Source organism: Podarcis bocagei, assembly GCF_964188305.1.
Source record: "Podarcis bocagei genome assembly, chromosome: 6".
Lineage (NCBI taxonomy): Eukaryota > Metazoa > Chordata > Lepidosauria > Squamata > Lacertidae > Podarcis > Podarcis bocagei.
Genome location: NC_138130.1, coordinates 96434407 through 96458719, shown reverse-complemented (window position 1 = coordinate 96458719; position 24313 = coordinate 96434407). Strand labels below are relative to the sequence as shown.

Below are 24313 nucleotides of genomic sequence, written 5' to 3'. Positions count from 1 at the left end.
AAGCTTGGCTAAGGTAGCAGGGGATGTTGGGAGTTGTAGTCCAATAACATCCAAGGACTCAAGGATTAAGAGCACTACCTTAGAAATTGTTGCAGCGAAACATTGCAAGGGAAAGCTGGCAACACTAATGCGGCGGCATACTTGCCACTACTATTCTTCTTTTGAAAAATCCACAATGAAATTTCAAGGTTCTTCATGGTTCATGGGTGCAGTTTTTAAGACATTGCACTGAACAGTTGAGTCTACAGCATTCTGATGAAGGTGATCTGCGCCATCTGTTTTAACTGCCTGGGAGAATGGAAGACTGCATTTGCACCTGTGCATAATTACAGTACTTTCATGTATGAAACCAGGAAAAACACTAATTACACATCCGTCAAAACAAATTGATGGCAAGCGAAACTGTCATGTGCTCTCCTCCCTTCTGCAGGCAGTCCAAGACACCTATTAAATCAATAAGCAATTTGGCTTGCAACATCTTTCCTTCCACCCTAGAGTTATTTTTACTGAGCCACCCAGGGACAAGGCATTACTACATCTACAGAAACACAAAGATACATGCTTCTACTTGAAAGGCTTTCTTAGTTTGTTGGGCTATATTACAAGAAGGGTTAGGGTTTTATTATGTTTTTATATCTGTTGGAAGCCACCCAGAGTAGCTGGGGCACCCAGTCAAATCGGCAGAGTACAAATAATAAAATTATTATAAGGCTAATTCCACATGATCCAAACAGTTGCCCCTTCTACTTAAAACCTGTAACTTGCCTTTAGCCTTATTAAAATAGCAAAGCTTTCTCCTAAGCAACCAGACACAAAGGAGGGCATGTTACTGGACCTCTAGGGGAGAAAATGTTGGCTAAATACAAGTTGTCAGGCAAGGATAATCTGAAGAACTGTTAAAATGCAAAATCCATCCCCCACCCCCCCACCCCAGAACACACCTTAAAAACCAAAGGAAAAAATGTTTGCAGGTCTCACTCTACTAATAAATAGTAGCTCTGAAAGGTAGACCAACCCTAGATCACTGTCTGCTTCAGATGTTGTTAATGGAAGAGCCATGCCAACTTCCTGCACTTTTGAAGTAAGGAGCAACTGTCTCCAGACAGCAAACTGGTCTATCCCACCCACTGCTGATGAGCTGGTCACATTCTCTTAGTGCATAACAGGCAGCCACCATAATAAATTCCAGCTACTATGCAAGCCCTTCTCGGAGCTATGAGGAAGAGGAACTGCACACAACTGGATTTTGGAGTTGGGAAACTACACACACCTTCAGTGCTCATTTGCAAGGCCAATATGGTTATGTCATAATACAACTCTTCTCACAGCAATCAAAGGTTCCCAATATATGCATACACCATCTGAGTGTGTCTGTTCCAAGTCTACATGTGCAGCCATTTATTTATTTGCTACATTTCTATACCACCTTTTCTTCCAAGGAGCTCAAAGTGGTGAACATGGTTCCCCTCCTTTCCATTTCATATTCACAACAACCCTGTGAGGTAGGTTAGGCTGAGAGATGGTGACTAACCCAAGGTCACCATGTCTCCCAGGTCAAAGTCCAACACTCTAAGCATTATGCCACACTGGCTCTCAGACTTAGCATATTTATATGTGATTTACACATTAACTCTCTTCAGTCAGGTGATCATCTGGTATTCTGCCACGCAACTGCCTCCCCTGTGGCACAGCTACAATAGCTTGGGCTTTGTGCTGCTTCATTCTAAGACAAAAGTACAAGTTGTAATTCAAGCTTTGTCCTGACCCTCTGACTAGTTTGATCACTCCAATCTCAGCACCTCAGACTAGTTAATAGAACAGACTTCCATACTGACAAGAGACATACGGTATCTTAATTATCAGTCATGGGACAGGTCATTACATTGATTGTCTCAAGGCAAGCAGAATGCATTTAAATACCAAGTTTCAAGTTATGTGCTGTTCCCATGACTTCTCCAAATCACGTCCTCATTTTCCGGTGGCATGTGATTTCCATGAAGATAAACATGAATCAGATTCTGCATGATCTCCCGACATAAATTATTGAGTTTTAGCCCAGGGGAAGGGGCCAAATGTGGCCCACCGGCCCTCCTCATTCAGCTCATGAGAACATTTTTCCCAAGCCACACCCATCTGCCCAAAACCAGACACATGGGGAAGAGAAAAAAAGTGACCCCCCCCCCAAAAAAATGTTGAAGTGATGCACAGGGAGCTCAATCTTTATAGGGCAGCATCTTGTCCCACTCTATAGGGAAACTTTGACAAATGAACAGGTTAAGCCACCTGTCACTCCCCCAACTTCATTTTTTTCCATGAACTTATTAGTTTTGTTTTACAAAATGCATCTGAAAGTGACTTACAAAAAATAGCATGTGCATTAAAACCACCACGGAACTAAAAGAGTACAAGCTAAAAACACATTCCTATTTCTAAAAAGGCACATCCCACCCACTGAGGGCCACAGATAATTAAATACCAAAGACCTGGCAAAAAAGAAAAGGTTTTTCCGGGCACCCAAAGTTCACTTAACAGTCACAGCCAATCGCTGGGTTTTATGTTCAAAAGTACTTCACATACATTATAATCTCATCAATCTTTACAAGGCTATTATTGATGAAACTCACGAAATTTTAGTGTTTTTGGCACTGAGTTTTGAATCTCCCCCTCCTATGAATCAACCAACAGTTTACAGCACAATTCTCTGGGACTTTCTTCTAAGCAAGCATGCAACATGTTCAATTGGGCTTACTCTCAGGCAAGTGTATATAAGAGCTACAACCAGAGGATGTTGGTTAATAGGAAAAGCCCAAGAAACCTGCAAACTAATAATAACAGGATAGGTTAAAATTAGATGAACTCATAGGCAAAAAGTTTAATAAGGCACAATGGTTCTGTCTCTAAACACCAGTTGCTGGGAAAATCAAGGAGAGAGCGCGCTATTGTGCTTACGATATGCCTTGTGCATCAGGCTGGACACAGTGAAAACAGAGTGCTGGACCAGGTAAGCCTGTGGTGTGATCCCTCTTATGTACTTACAAAGACAACTGACTAAGTAGAAGGGAGAGACCAGAGTTTGCACAAGAGCAGAAGGGCATAAGGCTCCATTAGCAGAGGGTGGCAATTGTGTCAAGGAAAATTGGCTGGGCTAACTGAAGACACCTCCTAGCCAAAGAGAAACACCATAGTTAGCTGAAACCCAGTTCCTGGCTTTTCCTTTCGTGCCCTACTTGTGGGTTTCTGGAGTGCACTTGTCTAGTCACTGCTGAAAAACAGAATAACCATGAGTTCATCTAAGTTTAATGTAAGAAAGCAACAGCCTGGGGCGACAGAGTTGTGAGAAAGCACATTCTGTCATTCAAACAGGGACCAAGCACCACTGGGAGATTACACCACCCGCTTTCCTGGAAGAACATGATGCACAAGGGTGAAGTCGACGTGGCTCCATTGGCCACCCAAAGATGAGCAGTTGCAAGAAGCTTGCTTCACCCCCTCCCTGCCAGAAATGAAATTAAGCACCTTCCAAACGAAACACTAGTGTCAAGAGTATGTATGCATTTTTCCTCCTCCCTTCAAATCTTTTTCCTCTTACGTACTGTATCTCTTTTTTTAGGACTGTGAACTTGAAGACACGAGCAGTCTTATTACTGATCCTTGAGAGTCACTCTGGGAGTCTTCTTAAAAAGGCAGGTACAGTGGTACCTCGGGTTAAGTACTTAATTCGTTCCGGAGGTCTGTTCTTAACCTGAAACTGTTCTTAACCTGAAGCACCACTTTAGCTAATGGAGCCTCCCACTGCCGCCGCTGCGTGATTTCTGTTCTCATCCTGAAGCAAAGTTCTTAACCCAAGGTACTATTTCTGGGTTAGCGGAGTCTATAACCTGAAGTGTATGTAAGCCGAGGTACCACTGTACCGGTACTTTTTAAGTATGTAAGAATTCTTAACTTGACACTGGGCCCCTCCAGTCACACTCATCCTGACCTCCTTGCACAAACATTGTCGCAGAGATTAGATTATATCCCATTTTCACTTAGTCTTCCATCTTTGCTGACCATATATTCCAATTTGTTTATGGGGCAATTAGACACTACTGAGCATTCAACCCATCTCCATCCTGATTTATATGTTTTCCCATGGCTCACTCATTTGCCCCACACTTTTCAATGCCTGTCACTTTCCAAACTTATTTTTAAACGCGGCTCTGTTGCACTAGGGAGGCAGGGACCATTGACCCACCTGAACTGCAGTTATATTGTAAATTCCTATTAATAAATTACCAATAATAAATTTAATAGTTTAATATTTAACTTAATTCATTGTTAATGGGAAACTTATTAACAAATTCTTCAAACAATTGTCATTGATTTAATATTAATTCATTTATTACCAATAGCAAACCATCGATGTTACTAATTATTATTAATGAATGACTATTAATAAGAAAATTATTGCTATTATTATTACTTTTAAATATATGCATGTAAACTTTTGTCCTTATTTCCCGACACTTTCCAAATTGGTAAAAAACATTTTATACTTTTGAAACGTGGCTCTGTTGCACTGGGGGGACAGGGACCCTTGCCTTGCCCCACCTGAAGCGAGAACACCTTAGCCAATGACTACTTTTAAATATATGCCTATCAGCTTTTTCCCCTCCGCTGAGGGGAACCCGCTCTTCCCCGCCTTACCTTCTGGGTGACATAGCAGGTGCGGTAAGTACGGGAGTCATAGAGGACGCCGGGGTCGGGGCGGGACGCCGGGCGGAGAGAAGGGGGTCCGCGGACGACGACGCCCCCTGAAACAAGGCACACAGCCTCCAACAACCCAAGTATCGCCGGAAGCCTCATGATAAGACTACCTCAGCCTCAGTCGCGCGCCGCCCTTTTTATTGCTGAGCATCGTGAGGGCGGGGCCGGGGGAACGGAGGGAGCAGGGCGCGAGGCGGCTCCTGGCTCCGCCCATTGCCGGGAGGGAAACCAAAACCAAATCCGTTGGGCGGTGAGGGGTGAGGGGAGGAGGAGGAGCGGCGGGAGGTCCCAGCTCGCGCTAAACCCCGCCCTCCTCCAAGGCGATTGGCTGGCGGAGGGGGCCCCCCTCATTAAAGAGCGGGAGGTCGGCTGCCGAGGCTTCCCGCGATTGGCTAGCTTGTCAAGACCTGCTGTGGATGCGGGCGCGCGGGTCTGACGGTTGGAAGCCGCGAAGGACGCCCGCCGATTGGTCGCTGGGCGCGGTAGCGAAGGGAGGCCGGGCGGGGCTTGAGCGGCGATTGGCTGCCTTCGGCCGAGGCGGGAAAAACAGACCTTGTTGGCATTGCCGGCGGTGTCTTGGGTCTCGCGCGGGGCTCTCTCTCCCCCTCTCTGATTGGTGCGGGGCTCTGGTATCGTCACTTCCTCTGGAGCGTGAGGAGAATGTGTGGTAGGGGGCTTGAGGGAACTTGAAAGTCTGTGGTGAGTGAGGCGCTCCTTCCCCCGTTTCCCTACCCATTTTTCTAACCAATGTCTCTTTTTTCCTCATTGTAATCTTCCTTCGTGTCCCCTCCCACTGGCCCCTTAATGCTACGCCCGAAACACCCACCCCCGAAAAATATTATTAAATTTCTGTGCCGCCCTTAATCTGGGGTTCACAGGGCGGTTTACACTATAAAAACCTCGACATACATACCGTAGTAACAGACAAAAAACAGTTTGAAAATCCATAGATTGTTTAATCCAGAGTTTCCTAAACTTGGGTCTCTTCCTTTTTGGGACTACAATTCCCATCATCCCTCACCACTGGTCCTTCTAGCTAGGGATGATGGGAATTGTAGTCCAAAAACAGCTGGAGAACCAAGATTGGGAAACCCTGGTTTAATCAGACAAATGCCTGAGAGAAGAGGAATATTTTCTCCTAAATATATACATAATGAAGGTGTCAGGTGAGCCTCCCTGGGGAGAGCATTTCCCAAATAGGGATCCACCACAGCAAAGACCCCGTTCTTGTGGTGACACCCTCCGGACCTCAGGTGGAGGAGGCACCCAAAGAAGGGCCTCAGGATGATTTCAGGCTCCAGGTCAGTTCATATGGAGAGAGGTGATCCTTGAGGTATTGTGGTCCTGAGCCGTTTAAGGCTTTAGAGATCAAAACCAGTCCCTGTGGTTGGACTACTACTGCCATTGTTACTACCATTAATTCAATTTATATACCACCCTTTATCAAAAGACCCCAGGGTAGTATACAGTCATACCTTGGGTTGAATGCGCTTCAGGTTGAGCGTGTTTGAGTTGCACTCCGCGGCAACCCAGAAGTAACAGAGCACGTTACTTCCGGGTTTCGCCACTTGCGCATGCGCAGATGCTCAAAATGACGTCACATGCGCAGAAGCAGTGAAAAGTGATGTGTGCGTGTGCAGACGTGCCATCTCTAGTTACGTTTGCTTCTAAGATGCGAACGGGGCTCCATAACGGATCCCGCTCGTGTCCAGAGGTACCACTGTACAGCGTTAAAAAAAATTACAGAACATCAATGATAAAAACATAAAAAGCATACTGACAGATAATAAAATAGTCATCATAATAGCAGTCCTCTCCCCTACAATTTCACAGGCCATAGATTATTTAATAGCCATAGGCATGGGTAAAGAGGAATGCTTTTGCCTGGCGCCTAAGGACATGTAATGAAGGCACCATTCTACAATCGGGGAGCCACCACTCTTGTTGCCACCCTTCCTTGTCACTAGGCAGCTCCCAAACCCCCGTGTTACCATTTTATTCTATTTATTTCTTTTTAAATGTTTTTATTTCATTTTGCAACATGCAGCAAAGGAGGACTGTTGCAAACATCTTGAATGCCTTTGCGTTATTCACCCATAAGAGCTTTCAGGATACAGTGGTACACGTCTTGGATTACAAACACGTCAAGCCCGGAAGTGTGTGTCGTGGTTTGTAACCTTTTTTTTTTATTACAACCCCCCCTTTTTTGGGATTATGAACAGATTTTTTTTGGAGGCCCCATTGGCAAAAGCGCACCTTGGGTTACAACCTATTTTGGTTTACAAACAGACCTCTGGAACGGATTATGGTTGTAAACCAAGGTACCACTGTATTGTGAATGAAAAGGAAAATACATTATCACATCACACAAATGGCATACAAAGAAAGAGTATAAACTCTACTCAAGGAGAACTCTCCAATAGTCCACCATGACTGGGAATGGCAGGAGTCCTTGTTTGCTCTTCCTGTCTCAAGTGAGATACAAATGGTCACTGTACCATGTAAAAAAAGAAAAGGGGCTTTGCCCTTCCTTTAGCCACATGGTTTCATTTTGTTTCTTTAACGTATTTGTATTCTGTCATTCTCCCATGATGGCATTCATTATTATTATTTTTCAAAATGTGTAAAATGTAAAGTAACAAAACCAGTAGCAAAATACAGTAAGCCTTCAATATATGTGAGGTTACATTCCAGGCATCATGGCCGTTGGGATTTTTTCCTGGATGCCTGTTCTTTTTTCACCCCTTAAAAATTTTTTTTTAAATTGCCAAGCAGGCAAAACAGAATGTACACAAGCTAAATGTGCGTAAGTTGTGAGCGTACTGTACATCAAAACAATTTTACAACCACTTGTGCTTGCTTGCTATTTAAAAGGGCAAAGATTAAGTTGTACTAGTTAAAAACATATAAAGCACAGAGCTTCCCCCATTTAATGTGTTATCCTCCCAGCACCCTTTTCCAGATTGACTCCTCTGGCCAAGAAAATCCTGATGTGCACATTCTGCTATGGATCCCCTGGCTCATTGCAAAGGACTCTGCGACATGTTTTAAGGCAGGCATCTGCCTTAAAACAGGTACTGTACAAAATAATGGCTTGGCATTGAGCCAGTTACCTACCCCATGGGTTTTATACACTAGGAAATTTGCAGTATAACTACAATCGGCACCTGCATTACCACAGACCAAGGATTTCAATAGCTTAAGGCAGACCCTCCAAGTGTATTTTCCAGGGACAGAAACCGTCCCAGTCTCTGATTTGATCCCAGAATGTTCCTCTGTTCCTTAGAACGTCCCTACTTTTCATCAGAGAAGTGTTGGAGGGTACGGTAGGACATCCAGTAGGATGAGCCAGTGTGGTGTAGTGGTTAAGAGCGGTAGACTCGTAATCTGGGGAACCGGGTTCGCGTCTCCGCTCTTCCACATGCAGCTGCTGGGTGACCTTGGGCCAGTCACACTTCTTTGAAGTCTCTCAGCCCCATTCACCTCACAGAGTGTTTGTTGTGGGGGAGGAAGGGAAAGGAGAATATTAGCTGCTTTGAGACTCCTTAAAGGGAGTGAAAGGCGGGATATCAAATCCAAACTCCTCCTCTTCTTCTTCTTCTTCATCTCTATTTTTGTCAGAGAAATGTTGGAGGGTATGCTAAAATGGGGGTGACAGCATTTTTGTTGCTGCTGCTGTGAAATAACTGGAAATTTGAAACCATTGTACCTCATCAGAAAATCATGTAGCAATCCACCAGTGCATCTAAATCTATATTCCCTCTGCCTGTGTTTTAAGGTATAGCTGTTGGACCTCACTACATGCTCATTAAAGCATACACAACACCATCTTGTGGTTGTACACACAGTGGAAGTGTACAAGCTTTTTTTCAGGGAACCTCTGACAAACTATGGTTTATTGGAACGTATTGCAAACAATCAACATATTATTGTATTTTTATTTTGAAATGGATTTTGTAGCTTAGGGGCCAGAATGTTTGTTTAGTATGAATGCTTTTTATTCCACACTGACTGGATTGTTGTGGTGGGTCCCAAAGCTTATTTTTATATTTATATCGCACCTTTCCTCCAAGGAGCTCAGAATGATTGGCATACGTCATCTTTTCCTCCTTCCTATAAGTTGAGGAATAGCAACTTGTCAAAAAATACCCAGAGAGCTTCATGGCTGAATAAGGATTTGAACCCAGGTCTCTGTGTTCTAAGTTGTGTGCTATTCTGTCCACTCCACCATACTGTCTCTTTAGCACACACAGTACTGAGCAGTTTATAAAAATGTAGAAGCCATGTCAGGAAAAAAGAAGAGAGTAATTTCTTGCCTAACATTTTGCTTCTCTGCTGTTCTTGTGTGCACCTTCCTCATAACATCTCCCAAGCCACATATTTCTTACAAGTCACCCTACCAGTTTATTGAGTGTTAATTAATCCAAAATTACTCAAACACAGCTGGTTGTGCAGTCACATGCAATAAGGTGCATTAGCACCCTGAGGTAAATTAGGCAGAAATATGATTGCTCCAGAAGTACTAGATTTAAGTTGCTGCACCTGCAAGCTACATCTTAGCAGATGCTTGCGCCCAGGACTCTCATTAGCTTTATTCTTGTAACATTAAAATTAAGTTTAATTTTGCTCTTGACCCGAGCTGAAGTGGTATTGGTCCTTTGGTAATCTTTGCTGCTGTACAGTCCAGGGTTAAAGTGCTTGAGTTGCAACCCTCATTTTTATTGTATTGTATTGATAGGTTGCCTTTCATAACAAACCAGGTGCTAGAATGCTAGTATCATCCCCAGGGCCCCAGTTGTAAGCAAAATGGGTGAAGATGATTGTTCATATTAAAATAGGGTTAGACAAAAAAGAAAAAGCTTCCAGCCAGCCTACCCAGACAAATAATTTAGCCATATACAGTGGTGCCCTGCAAGACGAATGCCTCGCAAGACGGAAAACTCGCTAGACGAAAGAGTTTTCCATTTTGGAGGTGCTTCGCAAAACGAATCTCCTATGGGCTTGCTTCGCAAGACGAAAATGTCTTGCGAGTTCCTGCGGGGTTTTTCCCCTTCCCCCCCTTTTTCTAAGCTGCTAAGCCGCTTATCAGCTGATCCGATAAGCTGCTAATAGCGCTAATCCGCTAATCCGTCATTGGGCTTGCTTTGCAAGACGAAAAAACTGCTAGACGAAGAGAATCACAGAACGGATTTTTTTCGTCTTGCGAGGCACCACTGTATATCATTTAGCCATATATATTAGTTCAGTCTATCTGTGAATCATTGATAATTGTTTTATATAATTGTGTATACTTAGATGGTTTTTTATTATTAAGCAGCCCGTACATTTTTCTAAATGAATGAATACATTTATGGAGAATAAGGCTACTAGCCATGATAGCAGCACTGTACATCTTTGAAGACCAGTTTATGAGGACCACAAGTGGGAAGAACGTTGCGCTCCTGTCCTGCCTGTGGACTTACCATAGGCACCTGGTTTGCCACTGTGAGAACAGGATGCTGGGCTTGGTGGAAATTTGGCCTGGTAAGAACATAAAAAGAACCTCCTGAATCAGGCTAAAGGCCCATGTAGTGCAGTATCCAGATCTCACAGTGACCAACCAGATTTCTGAACACAACTGCACCCTTCACCTCTGCGGTTTCTGGTACTCAGAAACTTACAGTCTCTGACAGTAAAGGGAGAACCTGGTCATTGATCCACCTGCAGGATTTTTCTTGTGTTCATATATACTTCTGTGGAATTTTTTGAGGAGGAAATTCTCCTTGTGATGTGGTATTTGAATTAAGTAAGTCTGCTTCAAAACTAGAGGGCTGAAATCCGCCTACTGCTCCAGCAGCTGAAAATTTCATACTTCACTGAGATTTGTATGGGGAACATGTAAATGCAGAAACCAACAAGACAAAACCAAGGAAGATTCTAGTGCCATTGTAAGAACTAACACTTTTAGCATAGCGTTGAATCTCTGATCCTAAACCTCCTCTGCCTTGTGTGATATCTTCAGAAGAAAAGGCTAAGAAGTAAACCCTACACAAATCCAGAATGGAGTTCCTAAGATGGATGGCAACTTGTACACCTCCTTCCAGCAACTCCTGTAGCCAAGCTGGTGCCAGACATATTGCTCTGCTTTCCTTTGGGCCTTATCAGCAAGGCCAAAAGGGGAGTCTTGTCATCTGGGCAGCCTAGGCCCACCATACACACTGGCCAGCCTTGTGCCCAGAGAGGTCACTTCAGTGCTGCTAGCACAGTGGTTTGACTTCACCCCCAGAGGCACATTCCATTGTCCATTGATACAGATCTGTGCCAACAATGTTTTGTGTTCAGAACCCACTTCCACCACGATGCATGAATTAGTCACTTAAGTCTTTTTTTATAAATAAAAAACCAGGAAAAAGGAAAAGAAGGCAGAGAATACAAAATATGTAGAAGCAAGAGTGGGGAAGAGAGATGAGATTAACAAAATAGAGTGGGGAAACTTTCCTGGTACAGTGGTGCCCCGCAAGACGAATGCCTCGCAAGACGGAAAACTCGCTAAACGAAAGGGTTTTCCGTTTTTGAGCTGCTTCGCAAGATGATTTTCCCTATGGGCTTGCTTCGCAAGACGAAAACGTCTTGCAAGTTTGTTTCCTTTTTCTTAACACCGTTAATACAGTTGCGACTTGACTTTGAGGAGCAACTCATAGAACGCAGTGTACATAGTAGCCTTTTTTGAGGTTTTTAAAGACTTTGGTATTTTTGAAGCTTTTCCAAAACTTCTTTTGCAGCCATTTGGTAAGTTAAGCTTTTAAAACTTTTTTGGGGGGTTTTGGATTTTGGGTTGGGGTGTTTGGAATTCAAGGACTTGGTGTTGGGAAGGGGTTTGCAAGAATCTGGAAGCTTGTGGTTTTTTTCTGCATTTTTATGATTTTCTGTGACCATTGGGCCACTCTGCTGTTTTTTAAAAAAAATTCTGGATTTGAATTTCTGTGTGCTGGGTGGCTGGGGGAACAGTTGGGGAGGGGTTTGCAAGAATCTGGAAGCTTGTGGGTTTTTTCCTGCATTTTTATGATTTTCTGTGACCATTGGGCCACTCTGCTGTTTTTTTAAAAAAATTCTGGGTTTGAATTTTGAAATGCTCGTTACAGTATGTGTGACTTTAAAGAGCACTTAATAAACTCTTGTTGTACCAAATTTGGCTTTGTTTGGACTTTTTTTGACCATAGGAACGCATTAATTGATTTTCAATGCATTCCTATGGGAAACCGTGCTTCGCAAGACAAAAAATTCGCTAGACGAAAAAATTCGCGGAATGAATTAATTTCGTCTTGCGAGGCACCACTGTAAATGTAAATGTGCAGCATGATTTCTGAAAATTTAGGTTACCCTGAAAAGCAATGAAAGTAGTCAGAAAGTAGATATTAAGGCTAACTATTATATCTTCCCTAGGTTATTGCTGTACAGAGGCCCTTTCTAACCAAAACTGCTTTTCTTTTGCATTTCTACACTCCAGGTGCTGATCTTGCATTCTGCTCCAGCAAATGAGTCACTAAGGCATTAGCCAGTCCTGTAGATGAGTAAATACATGTGCCAGTTTGTTTTGCCTTCTGCTTTGAAACCCAAGAGCATATCTTGCTGAAATGTTTTGGTTAGTGCTTTCCCAACTTCAGACCCCTGCTCTCCCCAATTCCATAATTTAAAATCGGAACCTTTACTCTTGTATCTGAAAAACTTTCCCATTTTTAAAGAATCCCAATAATAATACCTACCCTCAGAGAAGTATGCTTTCTGTATTCACCTGCTCACTGGAAGGAAGCAAGTTCTGAACAATGAGTTAGGCAGAGATACAATGGATAAGGTTATTGGTGAATGAGCTGTCACAATTCACTAGAGAGTTTCGATGGGGAGCTCTAGTGTAGCCAGTCCCATCCATGTTTGCTGTCAATGTTGATCAGCCGGCCGTTGATGTCAGCAAGCTCTTGCTTGCAAAGGAACAATACAGAGCTAACTTTGATTACCCCTTTGTAACCATGTCCTTACCTGCTTCGCACCTCACATTACATCTTATGTCAGGTGCTGGACCTAATTAAGCCTATTATCTGGAAGTTGCCAACCCCTGGTTTTGGCAGTGGAGCTAATTACCTGTTGCACTCCATGGGCCACACAACCTAAATTACTACATATCAGAGACTCTTAACAGTCCAAGTAGTTTTTATTTTTTATTTTATTTCTTACCAGCCTTCCACTGTGAGATCACAGGGTGGATTACAGCAATAAAAAATACAATATTAAAACCAGTTTGAAATAAATTATATTCAAGAGAATAGGGTCCTGATATATGTGTGTGTGTGTGTGTGTGTGTGTGTGTGTGTATCAAGTGTCAAAGGAAAGGCCAGGGTAAAGTGCAAACAATAAAGCTTTTTGTCAATGAAAATAACAGAGAGTCAGAATTGGTGGCTGCTATACTACAAATCGCATTGTGTGATGCATGTCTAGCTTAAGAAACATTCACTGTAGGAATGTGAGCAGACTTGGTATGACTAACAATAAACTATGTTGTCTCTTGGTAGCTAACCCTGGGAGCACATGAATGGCAGACATCTCCTGGCTGCTTCTATAATTTCTGTCCAGAACTCCAATTTTGTATATCCTTCATGTCAAAACTGCTTTTCCAGGCTAATCCTAGATTTAAAGAGGTAAGTCCACTCCAGAGCACTGATAAATTTGGACTACCATCTAGCACAGCACAAACAGGAAAGCTGTGGCCCTTCGAATGTTGAGCTTCAACTCCCATAAGATCCATCCAGCATAGCTAGTGATCACAGATTATGGGAGTTATAGTCTAATAACAGCTGGGGAGTCACAGTTCAAAAAGTGTGCAATGAATTCTCTAGGCCTGGGGTCAGTGTGAAACAACATTGTTTCCCCACTTGCTTGACATTTGGAGCTATATGGCAATGGGTAATTTGCATACAAAATTCACATGAACTTTTATTATTGATTGATTGAATTTATATACCGCCCTATACCCGGAGGTCTCAGTCTGCTTGTCATGCAACTGAGGCTTGCTTTGCTGTAGTGGAGACCAGGCCATGGCATTACAGAAGTACAAGACTTCCATCACCCATTTGAGCATTATGCACTGTGAGGCTAACACCATGTAGTTTATCATTTTAAGACGTTTATTTATCTGAGATAAATTTATCTGGCCATATTAAGTAAATGGCAGTTTGTGGGCATTCTCTAAAGTTGGGTGGGCATTCTCAGCTGGGGGCTACATTCCAGCCATACAAAAGCCAGAGATGTTCCTTTAAATGACCACACACACAGCCTTCAAGCAGGCAAGTAAGAGGACTTGTCACAGTTCAAGGACACCTTCCAGACAGGCAAAGCATCCAAGGACATGGAGCAGGGTCAGTGGGGGAGTGTGGCCTTGAGAGAGTGGAATAGAGAAAGTCCTAAGGGCCAGATAGCGGGGCCTCATTCGATCCTCAGGCTTGGAAGTTCATCACATGGGGCAGCAGAAGGCAAATGCCATAGTTTAAACTGCGGTGAAAAACTTGAGTATTTGGAACTGCAGTTGAAAGATTCGCCACACAGGGGAGCTGCATGGTTCAGCGGTACGTGATAAGTGAAGCCTAGTCCGGAAAAGCTTCTGCTTTCATAAATCTGTTAACATTTACACTCTGAAGTATGTCAACATCGTTTCCAGTAATCTGTAATTCTTCTAACACAATATAGATTAATTCTCATTTTTCAATTGTTCACTGAGTAGCCCACCTTTCATTGTGATGCATTGCCAGGTTTAATTCCCCCTTTAGGGCTTAATCTGAAGCAGGGCATAGTTCTGGCCTCTAAAGAGTCAGCTCTCTCTTTTAGAACATACAAAATGACAAAGAGCGCACACAGAGTATATAACTGCAACCAGTTCTGTCCCCCCAGGAGGTCACAGAGTGAGTCTCACATACAGGATTGTTTCCCACCGCTTCTCACTTATGAAATTAAATTGTCTGTTGCAGATGGGGACTGCCTTTTCCTAACCACTTCTGTGAGTTCAAATCTGAGCCGAGGTTTGAATCCAGGTTTCCTCCGCTCAGAACCTGTGAAAGCAGGTCGCTTTTGCCATTTTCATTCATTTTTTCCTAAGGCAACAATCCCAAGTACACTTCCTGGGGAGTAAATCTAATGGGACTCAGAGGAACTTGTTTCCGAGCAAATATGCAAAGGATTGTGCTGTTAGATTATTAAAATGACAGGTGATTAAAGACTTAGGTTGGGAAGCTGGTATGCACCTGCAATATTTGTCAGCTTCCAGTAGCTTTTTCATCTGGTCTTTTAACAGGTACAGTTGCCTGAAGTGTGGCTGCTCAGGTGACTCTAGGGAAGCGAACTACAGGTATCGACTCTCACTAGAGGTAGCTGACACTCGTGATGTATTTGAGGTGACAGTATTTGGAAGCTGTTTGGATACTTTCTTTGGAGTGACAGCAAAGGGACTGCAGAGGTAAGGAATGCAACATCATTTCTCTGCTGAAAATGAGTGTGTCCCCCTCCCCCCCCTCCCCAGTACATCCCAGACTGTATGTGATGTAATTATGTCTCTAAAAACAGTTGCGGCACATTTTGCTGCTTGGATACCAAGCTGGTATTTATTAATAGGGGCAATTAAATCTGTGCAGCTATGAAATTTGTGGACATTCAGCAAGCCCAGCATATTCTAGTGGGGTGGATCCCTGGACAAATCTGGACTCAAATCCCCTCTCAGCTTTCCTTAAAACATTTTTTTTAAATTGATGTTTTGTATATAAACATCCATCTGTAAGATGAAAGAAGGGCAAACAATGACTACATCTTGCCACCTAACCCTGATTTCAGTTTCTAAGAAAAAGGGAGCATGATTGCTTCATGCCCTGCATTTTAAAAAATGGCAATAATCAGTCTTTGTCCAGAAAATTCAAGCTCTACGCTGCATGTGTACCAGTGAGTAACACTGAGGTAAGCTAGAGCAAAGCAGGTACAGCATAATGTAGCACACTTAAGTTAAACTGTCTTGCAGATTTGCAGAAGGAGATGAGCCACTGATGGACAAAAATGAAGGGTTCTGATAACAGAGGCCATGAGAAAATGCTTTTGTGTTTTCAAACTTCTATGCTTTATAAGAGAATGATGATTTGGACCAAGGTTTGAAACAGTGGCCGGGGGGCGGGGGGCCAAAACTGTATTTTTAAAAAAGAAGCAAAGTAAAGATTCTCAGGAGCCCTGATTGATGCTAACTAAGCCCAGATAGCAGTCTGTTGTCATATGACTCACTTCTATTTCTGATACTAAGCCAGGCTTTTTAGCCACCTGGGAGCCATTTAAAGCTCTTCAGAGCTCTTTTGGGAACAGCAGGGTGCAAGTGAAAGAAATGATAACGAAAGAATTGACTGAGTTGCTCAAATTCATATGTGGACTTTGATACCTTATTCCAGTACGCCATTAAAGGTAGCCAGATTATAACAGAAGCAACAACTTGTAGAATTCTCTCTCCGTGCAATTCAAAAAGACCCTCTTCATATGGGGATAGGCATGGTAACATTCCCCCCTTCGCTGGGAGAAGCACAGGGAGAAGAAACGCCATGGTGCATCTGCAGCAGCACAACCAGACACCATCATCTGCCCCAGCTGCAACAAAACATGTCTCTCCCACATCGGTCTCTACAGCACAGTAGGCGTTGCGTCCTTCCAAAAGCTTGAGTTCACCCCCAAAGGCATAATCCTCCCATCGTCTCCCGAAACGGACAGATGCCAACAACAACAGCTCCCTAATTCATAATTTTCAAGCCTTTTTCAGGTTTCAGTGTATTCAGGCTTTTGGTTCATCTTGTCCAGTATTTACAAGTATCTGCTGTAACTGAGAACAGCTCTCAAAGGCCCCAGGTAAAGATCTTTGATAAACCTGGGAGACTGTCCCAAGAAACCTGATACATACAAAGAAGATGGAAGGAAGGAGGGAATCTGTTTCCTTTTTCATGGCAGGCCTGGAAAACCTGAGTTCAGCATATTCTATTGTACAGTGGTACCTCGGGTTACAGATGCTTCAGGTTACAGACTCCTCTAACCCAGAAATAGTACCTCAGGTTAAGAACTTTGCTTCAGGATGAGAACAGAAATCGCGCTACGGCAGTGGGAGGCCCCATTAGCTAAAGTGGTACCTCAGGTTAAGAACAGTTTCAGGTTAAGAACGGACCTCCAGAACGAATTAAGTACTTAACCCGAGGTACCACTGTAGAGGGATTGAGGGAGGCATTAAAATTTGAATACGATGGATGCTGTCCTTTTCTGATACGCAAGCAGACATTTCCAGGTCACATTTTCAACTTGCTAATACATGTGCACAAACAATCCTGGGTGTGTTTACTGCGAAGTAAGTCCCACTGTGTTCATTAAGGCTTACTCCCAGGTAAGGTTGCACCCCATAGCACAGTTAGTGATGTCCTGGCTATTTGAATGGAAGTGCATTTTGCTAAATTCTCTCTTCGCAGCTTGCTGCAACGTGTAACGCAGCAATATTATTTTGACACTTGGACCTTAAATTCCTTATAGGTCTCAGAAGCCAAGCAGTATCCAGTCAGTAATTTTTTTGTAACACTTTTATTCAAGGTACATTGAAGAACTGAAACAAGAAACAAGGGAACCAGACAGGGATTCAGTTCCGGGTTTGGTATTTCAAGCAGTTGAAACGTGCTTCCTTGGGAAGAAATTTGTCTTTGGAGTTAAGGTAACTCACCCCCACCCCACCAGCATGTTTTGTTCAAAAAATGCACAACCCATTCTTGGGGGAGATGAGCATCATTCAAGGGCGGGGGGGGGGGAGGGGACGAAAGCTGCCAAATTTTGTGCATGACTGCCTTATTTCTATATTTCACCCTAACCCACCCCCACCCCTCAGATGCCCTGGAACCTTTTTAGCATCTGGGGCATTCTAGAGGGTGTGGAATAGCTGGCCCAAGAAACTGAATTGTTTGAAATGTAGAAAGAGAAATAACTTGCTTCTGCATTATATCAATGGCAAGCCCTACCCCGTCCCCCACCCAGAAAAAATCACTCATCACCAAAATCCACACACACTCCAAAAAAATGTCTACATGTGAACGGGGTGAAGAATTGGAAAACATTTTTTCGTTCTGCACTAGTTACTTCACAATTGGTATTTTAACTAAAATTAAGACACCAAACATGACTAGTATTTCCTACGGCAAAACATTAACGTCTGCACCAGGAAATCAGTCTGGCTGCATTTCAGAATTAGAAGAGGAGTGGGAATTTGTGTTCAGATTGCTTTGCCTCCAAACAGGAACATAGAGGCAGTTACCAAAAATGAAGCTTGAATTTCTTGATCCATAAGGTGCGAACTAATAATATATATGCCTCCAGCGTTCTGACTTTTCCAAGTGATGGCTATGAGACCATCCAGTTCCAACTGCTAAAAGTAAACATGTGCCATCAACAGCTCCTTGAAGCATGTTTGGATATTTTCCCGCTCCCCCTTCAATCAAAGGCACAGCTCCCGGGAGAGATACAAAATCAAATCACTGCAACAATAATCCTACTCTAAGCTTGCTGATTTTATTTTTTTCATTTTCAATCTCTGTTCAACAACCTAGAGTTGGAAATAGGTAGACTGTTTGTGATCAGAGAGAGAGAGAGAGATTACTGTCAGTTTGCACAGATATCCTCTGAGTTTGGGCATCTGCCTCCAGACGCCTTACATGTGAGGAATTATAATGAGCAGTATTAATGAGAATAAAGCTGCTTATGAGGAAGGGTCTCTTCCTCAGAATATCTATTTTGTGACTTTTAGATTCTAGGAAGAGCAAAAAACCAAGGCTTCCTTCTCACCGAAGTAAATCTGTGTCTGGGGTACACCACCTGAGGGTGCAGATGCGTCCTCATGTGACTGTGGGGGGGTCTACATAATTGTTTTCCTAACATGCTAGTTTCCTATATGCAAATACTTTTTAATATGAGGGAGGAGTCGTTTTGAACTGAATTTGCCCCTTACACTTGTTGTGGTTGAAGAGATTTGGTGCTGGGCTTGCTTTAGTGCCCTCATCAGTTTGCAATTTGGATTGACCCTCCTTGTATTATAGACAGGAGAGAGTCCTTGTAAACCTTGTAAACCTAAGCATTTGGGTTCAAAACATGGAATCCCCTTACAGCAGGCACACCAACTCCAAAGGGCGTAGGTGTCTTCAGACTCCTCAAAATCTCCTGATGGGGATGGGCTCCCTCCATGTTAAGGGGCGGCGGAGGCTAAGTGCGGAGTGCTTTTGTGGCTGTCTCCCCCTGAGCACGAGAGGAAGCCGCTCTGCAACATTCTTGTGCATTGTGCACACGACATCACACATATGACGTCAGACACATGTCGCATGCCAGGTCCCCCTAATATTGGGCACAAGACAGCACCTCTGCCTTACAATACAACTTCCAAGTGAATCCAGCCAGCTAGCCTCTCCTGCTATTCTGTTATTGAAAAGAACCGTCCACTGGTTGTAGTTAGGAGAAAGTGTTTCTGTATAAACAACCTCTTGGCCCTTGAGTGCTTAACAGATGCTTACTAGATAACTTATAGTATGGAGTTACAGGAACTTGAAATTTCACTCCTGTGTATCTGGAGTTTTGGAGCAAGGGATTGTTTCCCGTAGTCCCATGGGTGCAACGATCTGTGCAAAATTTGTGATAGAAATTGAAGTTAATGAGAACCTTGTCTGTCTTAAGAAGCAAAAGTCCAATATCAAAGAGTAGCTGTAGGTTCCCAAGAGAGAACAGCAGTGTCTTTCTGCACAGATTGTGGTCTTGTCTCAGTTTAGACACTCCTTTTGCTGTTCCTGACAGTTTCATCAACTCTGCTTGCTAATATGCAAGAGTAGCTTTCGGGCCTTCCTCTTTGTCCTCCTTACCTGAAATCCTAATAGGTTTCACCTGTTCTTGTCTAACTGGCTATGACTGCAACCCCACAGATCTAGCCCAAGTCCTTACTCAATCACAGTCCTGCAACTCAGTTTCCGGTGCAGTCTGTCTACAACAATAAATATCCTCCTTATTGACATGCGGATACCAAATAAAACTATAATGTTGTTCCCCAATAACATAACTTTAAAGGAAACCCAGGTGTACCCAGGTGTACCTTGCTGATAGACGTGCATATGCAGAACCCAGGTGTACAACTGCCATAGATGATGATGAAAATGGGAATGTTTGCTTCAGAACTGAAGCATTTCGTCCTGGTGCAATTCTGCTGGACTACAACTCTCATCATCCTTGGCTATTGGAAATACTGGCTGGGGCTGATGGGGGTTGTAATCCAGCAACATCTAGAGGCCCATAGGTTCCTGATCTAAAGTAATCAGCTTCATGAAAGTGATTGGTCCAGGTAAACCTCTTAAGGTTTTGAGTTATGAAGTAGAGTACCTTCTTATAAAGTATGCTAGCTGATAGAGCACCTTCTATTATCTTGCAGGATTCTGATAAGCAGGATGGCACCGGCTCCATGCAAAATGGCTGCCAAATTGACAAGAACTCCAGAGCTCTCACTGCCTGTCAGATGGTTGTACCAAACTCTGGACTTGTGGGCTGCACTGTTATACAATACCTCAAGGAGCTGCGAAGTTCTTACTCCAAGCATAACCATGGGGGCTTCTGGCCTCCTGACTGCTTTGCAGCAGTTGATCAACCAAGCAGAGAACTCAGTGGCCTGCATGGCTCTGGCACCTTGGGTGTAGTTCCATCAAGTTGCATGGATGTTCTTTCAAGCCTCTGGCCTCAATCATTTGGACTGACTTCCTCCTGCGTTTCTTCAGAAACAACCGCTGATCTTGTAGCTCTAAGTACAAGCAAGGCTGCCCAGGATGAGCCAAACTCGGATGGTAGTCCAGTTTCTTTGCATAGACTGTCAGTCTTCAAGCCCCAGGACCGTAACCTGACTGTGAATACGAAAAAAGAACAGAAAGATAAGAAATGTCATTTGCACGATGTCACTGAAAAGAGTGAAGCAGAAGGCTATTCCTCATTAAGAAAAAAAGACTGCAGATCATTGCTTAGCCCCTTAGAATTAGAGGAGAGAGACTCTCTGCTGAGAAAAATTACCATCCAGTGCAGCGATGGACTGGAAAAATCATGGACCTCATTCCCACCCCAGACATACGATGGATCTCTTTCCTCCCTTGGTCCATCTTCCAGTCGCATTAGAGCAGGTGAAAACACTCAAGAAGCTCCATGGCTTTGGGATGAGCTGCCATCATCTGAAAGTTTCAATGAATTCATTGCCAAAATTGAAAATGACAAAGCCATGGTGTTGCCAACAAAAGCTGATGTTTTGGAGCATTTCCCCAGTCAGGAGGCTGATGAATTCCATGGACCTTTTAAGCAGTCGTCTCCCAATCCAGGCATTTGCAGTGCCAATTTCATTACTGAAGAGTCAGGTGAGAAACTGAAGAAGCTAGCTGGGAAGATGGAAATGTGCAAAGAAGATAATTTCCCTTGCCACCAGCTGAATCTTCCATGCTTCATTAGCAACAGATATCACCAAGAAGCCTCTTACACCTCTTTACCCACTGAAGAAAAGGAAAATTTGGGGTGTTGGTCCAACCAGCACCCAGATCTTTCACCTTGGTCCACCCCAACTGGAATTAAACGTTCTCATTCAAAGGGAAGCTGTCTGTCATCCAAGGAAGGAGTTGGCCAAGATGTCAGTAGTTGTAAGAGTCTCAATTCCTGCTCATCTACCAACAACTGTCTCAAAAGCCCTTGTTTACAAACCAGGAAGACTACCCACTTAAACTGTAATGGTGATGGTAATTTAGACAAATGGGAAAATAAAGGAAGTGTTAGCGATCAGCTAAACCAAATGGCTGATCTCACAAACACCCAGGAACAGGGTTTCACCCTGGCAACTTGTGAAAAAACAGACAAAGTTTGTGAAAAAGGGAGAGAGTTGCTCTCAGAGCTGCAAAATTATAATTTTAGAGAGGCTGAGGTCAGCGGTTCCAGTTCCCCTGAGGGCAGTTACAATGCTTCAGCTGATCTCTTTGCTGCTAGTACCAGGCAGTCAGAAGCCACTGTACGAATGTTCAACTTGGCACCAGCTTTCTCTCCACAGGAGGGCACACTGAACAAGAAGTGTATAAGATCTGAAGCCATGCTGAGTGAGCAAGATGCTAGCTGGAATACTTCTTGGCATGGACTGTCCTTACATAAAACGTTCACTACACCTCATCAGAAAACAAGCACCCCAGTTTCTGGTTCCATATCTGAGTTTGAGCACAGCCTTGCAGGTACTCCAGGCTTTGTTCCTGATTCCCAGTCGACTCCCCTTTCCAGACCTTGTCGACAAGTAAGCCTCCCTAGAGGGAGAGAATCCATTCTTACCAAATTGCCACGGAATAAATTGTCTTGGATCAATGCCAGATGCAAAAGACCCCGGCCTTCCTTGAAAAATTATTTAGCGAAACAGCTTGTCAGCAAGTTCCCGCAATCTAGAAGGTCGAGCGATGCAAATTCTGTTAGCATCAATGTATCTGGTCCTCAGCAGCTATCTATCAAAGTAAGTCCAGCCCAGAGGCTGTCTGAAAACGATGATGAGGAATGGATTCCGCCGTCGGATAAAAAAGGGATACATCCACTTGCTTTCCAGAATGGAAAAACTTTGAGGAGCGATGCCAGTTGCCAAGTTGCAGAGAAGTCTCCTCTTTCTGAAAACAAAGTAAGGTTTATGATTCCAAAGTCTAATGTTAGCTTAAGGAAGGTAGAATTCATTCATAAAAGGCAACAGCCGACAGAGACTAGATTTGAGGATGGACCTGTTCCTGAAGATGGTGTTCATCTCAGACAGCTCATGAATGAATCCCTCAGCTCCTCTGCTTCTTCAGACGTCAACAGGCCAGGCCCTTCTTCCACGCCTGGCAGCATGCATAACACTGCAGATTGGTCTTCTGAACTGTTCGTGTAATAAAACAGCCAGCTTGGAGGCCACTTTGTCAAATTCATCTGCTTGTACATAAGTTTCCTTTCAAAACATCCTTTTTGGTCAGCGTTGTGCCTTTTGACATGTTCTCAGTTACGAGTAGTTTTCTGAAGTGATTGTGAAATGGGAAAGGGCTATTTTGAAGGAAAAAAACCACTATTGTTTGCTATTCCTCTTGGCACTTTTAAACAATGAATTATGTCTGTTGGACTGAGCATTAAGTCACTATTTGCTGGAAGACAAAATAAAATGTTGCCTCTATCTCTGGGTATTTTTTATCAATAGCTTTGAACTGGTGACTGCTCTATTGCTGTGTAATATAGAGGGCAGCAGAAGGGTACAGAGTGCCGGCGTGGCACACAAAGGAGAGGTGATTTGGGTAGCCCCTCCAGTGCTTACAGGCAAGCTTATGCCAAGCTGTGTTCACTCTGGGGCCCACCTTCAGTGGCCGCTCCACCAGAACCTTTATTTACACCCCTGTGATAGAATTGTAGGGCTGGAAGGGTCCACAGGGTCATCTAGTCCAACCCCAATCTTTTGCCCAACGTGAGGCTTGAACCCAAGATTGCGAGATTAAGAATCTCATGCTCTAAATGCTGCTTGCATCGAATAGGGCAGAAGATAGGCTTTGCCCTGTTGGGAAGTGTATCTGTTCTAGAGGATTGGTAAGGTTGCCCTTCTGCATCCACTTACATGGAAATAGGTCCTGTGCCATTGAACTCAGATGTACATCTGAACTGACACCTGAAATCAATTCCACATGTTTTTTTTCTATGCAATCTGGTCGTGTAAATGAGTGGTAGGGAACCTGTGCCACTTCCTGATGTTCTTAGGATACATAACACTGGCTATGCTTTTGGGGACCGATGGGAGTTGATAGTCCAACAAGACCTGGAGGACCACAGATTTCTCATCCTTGTTTGAGAGAATGCAGAGGCATTCCCTTCATTTCTGTCCAAAGGAAGAGGGTTCACAAAATCCTTGTGAACTGAGCTGTATCTCCCATCAGCACTGCTTCCTATGAGCATTAAGAGGAAAAGCACTGCTAAGTTTTGTGTACCTACAGTCATGAATATACAGATTGTTTATTGGGGATGAAATCTAGGATGCCCATTTATAGTATACACAGGATGACCATTTACAGTATGCACAAGTTTCTGTAGCACGCCACTAACTTGTACAGGATTTTCTGTACAAAATTGGGGGAGGGGGAGAGAAAAGCTGCTTTGAACAATCGAGGGGAAACTACTAAAATGGAAATAATTGTAGCTGTTCTGCTCTACCAGAAAGGAGTTTTTTGGGCCTTGGTGTGCAGCTGTGGGAAATGAAAGCAACATCTGGAATGCAGCTCTTATAAAAACCCAGGAATATGGAACAATACACCGCTGATTAATCCATCCAATGTGTACGGTTAAAAATGGATGCCTTGACACAATGGGCTACTTGCTTCCAGTTTGCCTTGTGGCATTCCAAAAGCACATCTTTTGGGTATCCAAATGTGTCCAGAAAGCTTTTTTAGTATTCCTGCAAGTACTCTCTCTGACTGTTTGCAAATACTTTTTACCATGGGTTCTGCATGTGTACAGCTTG

At 43.5% G+C, this 24313-nt stretch overlaps 2 protein-coding genes across 4 annotated transcripts in view; one reads left to right on the top strand and one right to left on the bottom strand.

The window, feature by feature from the left end:
* Positions 1-4945, bottom strand: part of PRCP (prolylcarboxypeptidase) — a 29311-nt gene extending 24366 nt beyond the window's left edge. Inside the window, exon 1 of the mRNA XM_081197407.1 lies at positions 4687-4945. Coding sequence (XP_081053533.1) covers positions 4687-4845 — 159 coding nt within the window. The 5' untranslated portion in view covers positions 4846-4945. The remainder of the gene's footprint in view (positions 1-4686) is intronic.
* A 136-nt stretch (positions 4946-5081) lies between these two features.
* On the top strand, positions 5082-22984 carry DDIAS (DNA damage induced apoptosis suppressor). Of its 3 annotated transcripts, XM_081197335.1 has the most exons (7): positions 5082-5445; positions 7696-7820; positions 12233-12367; positions 13290-13415; positions 15062-15223; positions 17362-17479; positions 20222-22984. In XM_081197335.1, the coding sequence occupies exons 4-7, from the start codon at positions 13306-13308 to the stop codon at positions 22706-22708; spliced, it is 2877 nt and encodes a 958-aa protein (XP_081053461.1). In that variant the 5' UTR covers positions 5082-5445; positions 7696-7820; positions 12233-12367; positions 13290-13305; the 3' UTR covers positions 22709-22984. The 3 variants fall into 3 exon arrangements, with proteins under 3 accessions (XP_081053461.1, XP_081053462.1, XP_081053463.1); XM_081197336.1 differs by lacking the exon at positions 7696-7820; XM_081197337.1 differs by lacking the exons at positions 7696-7820; positions 12233-12367.
* Positions 22985-24313: the final 1329 nt, after the last annotated feature.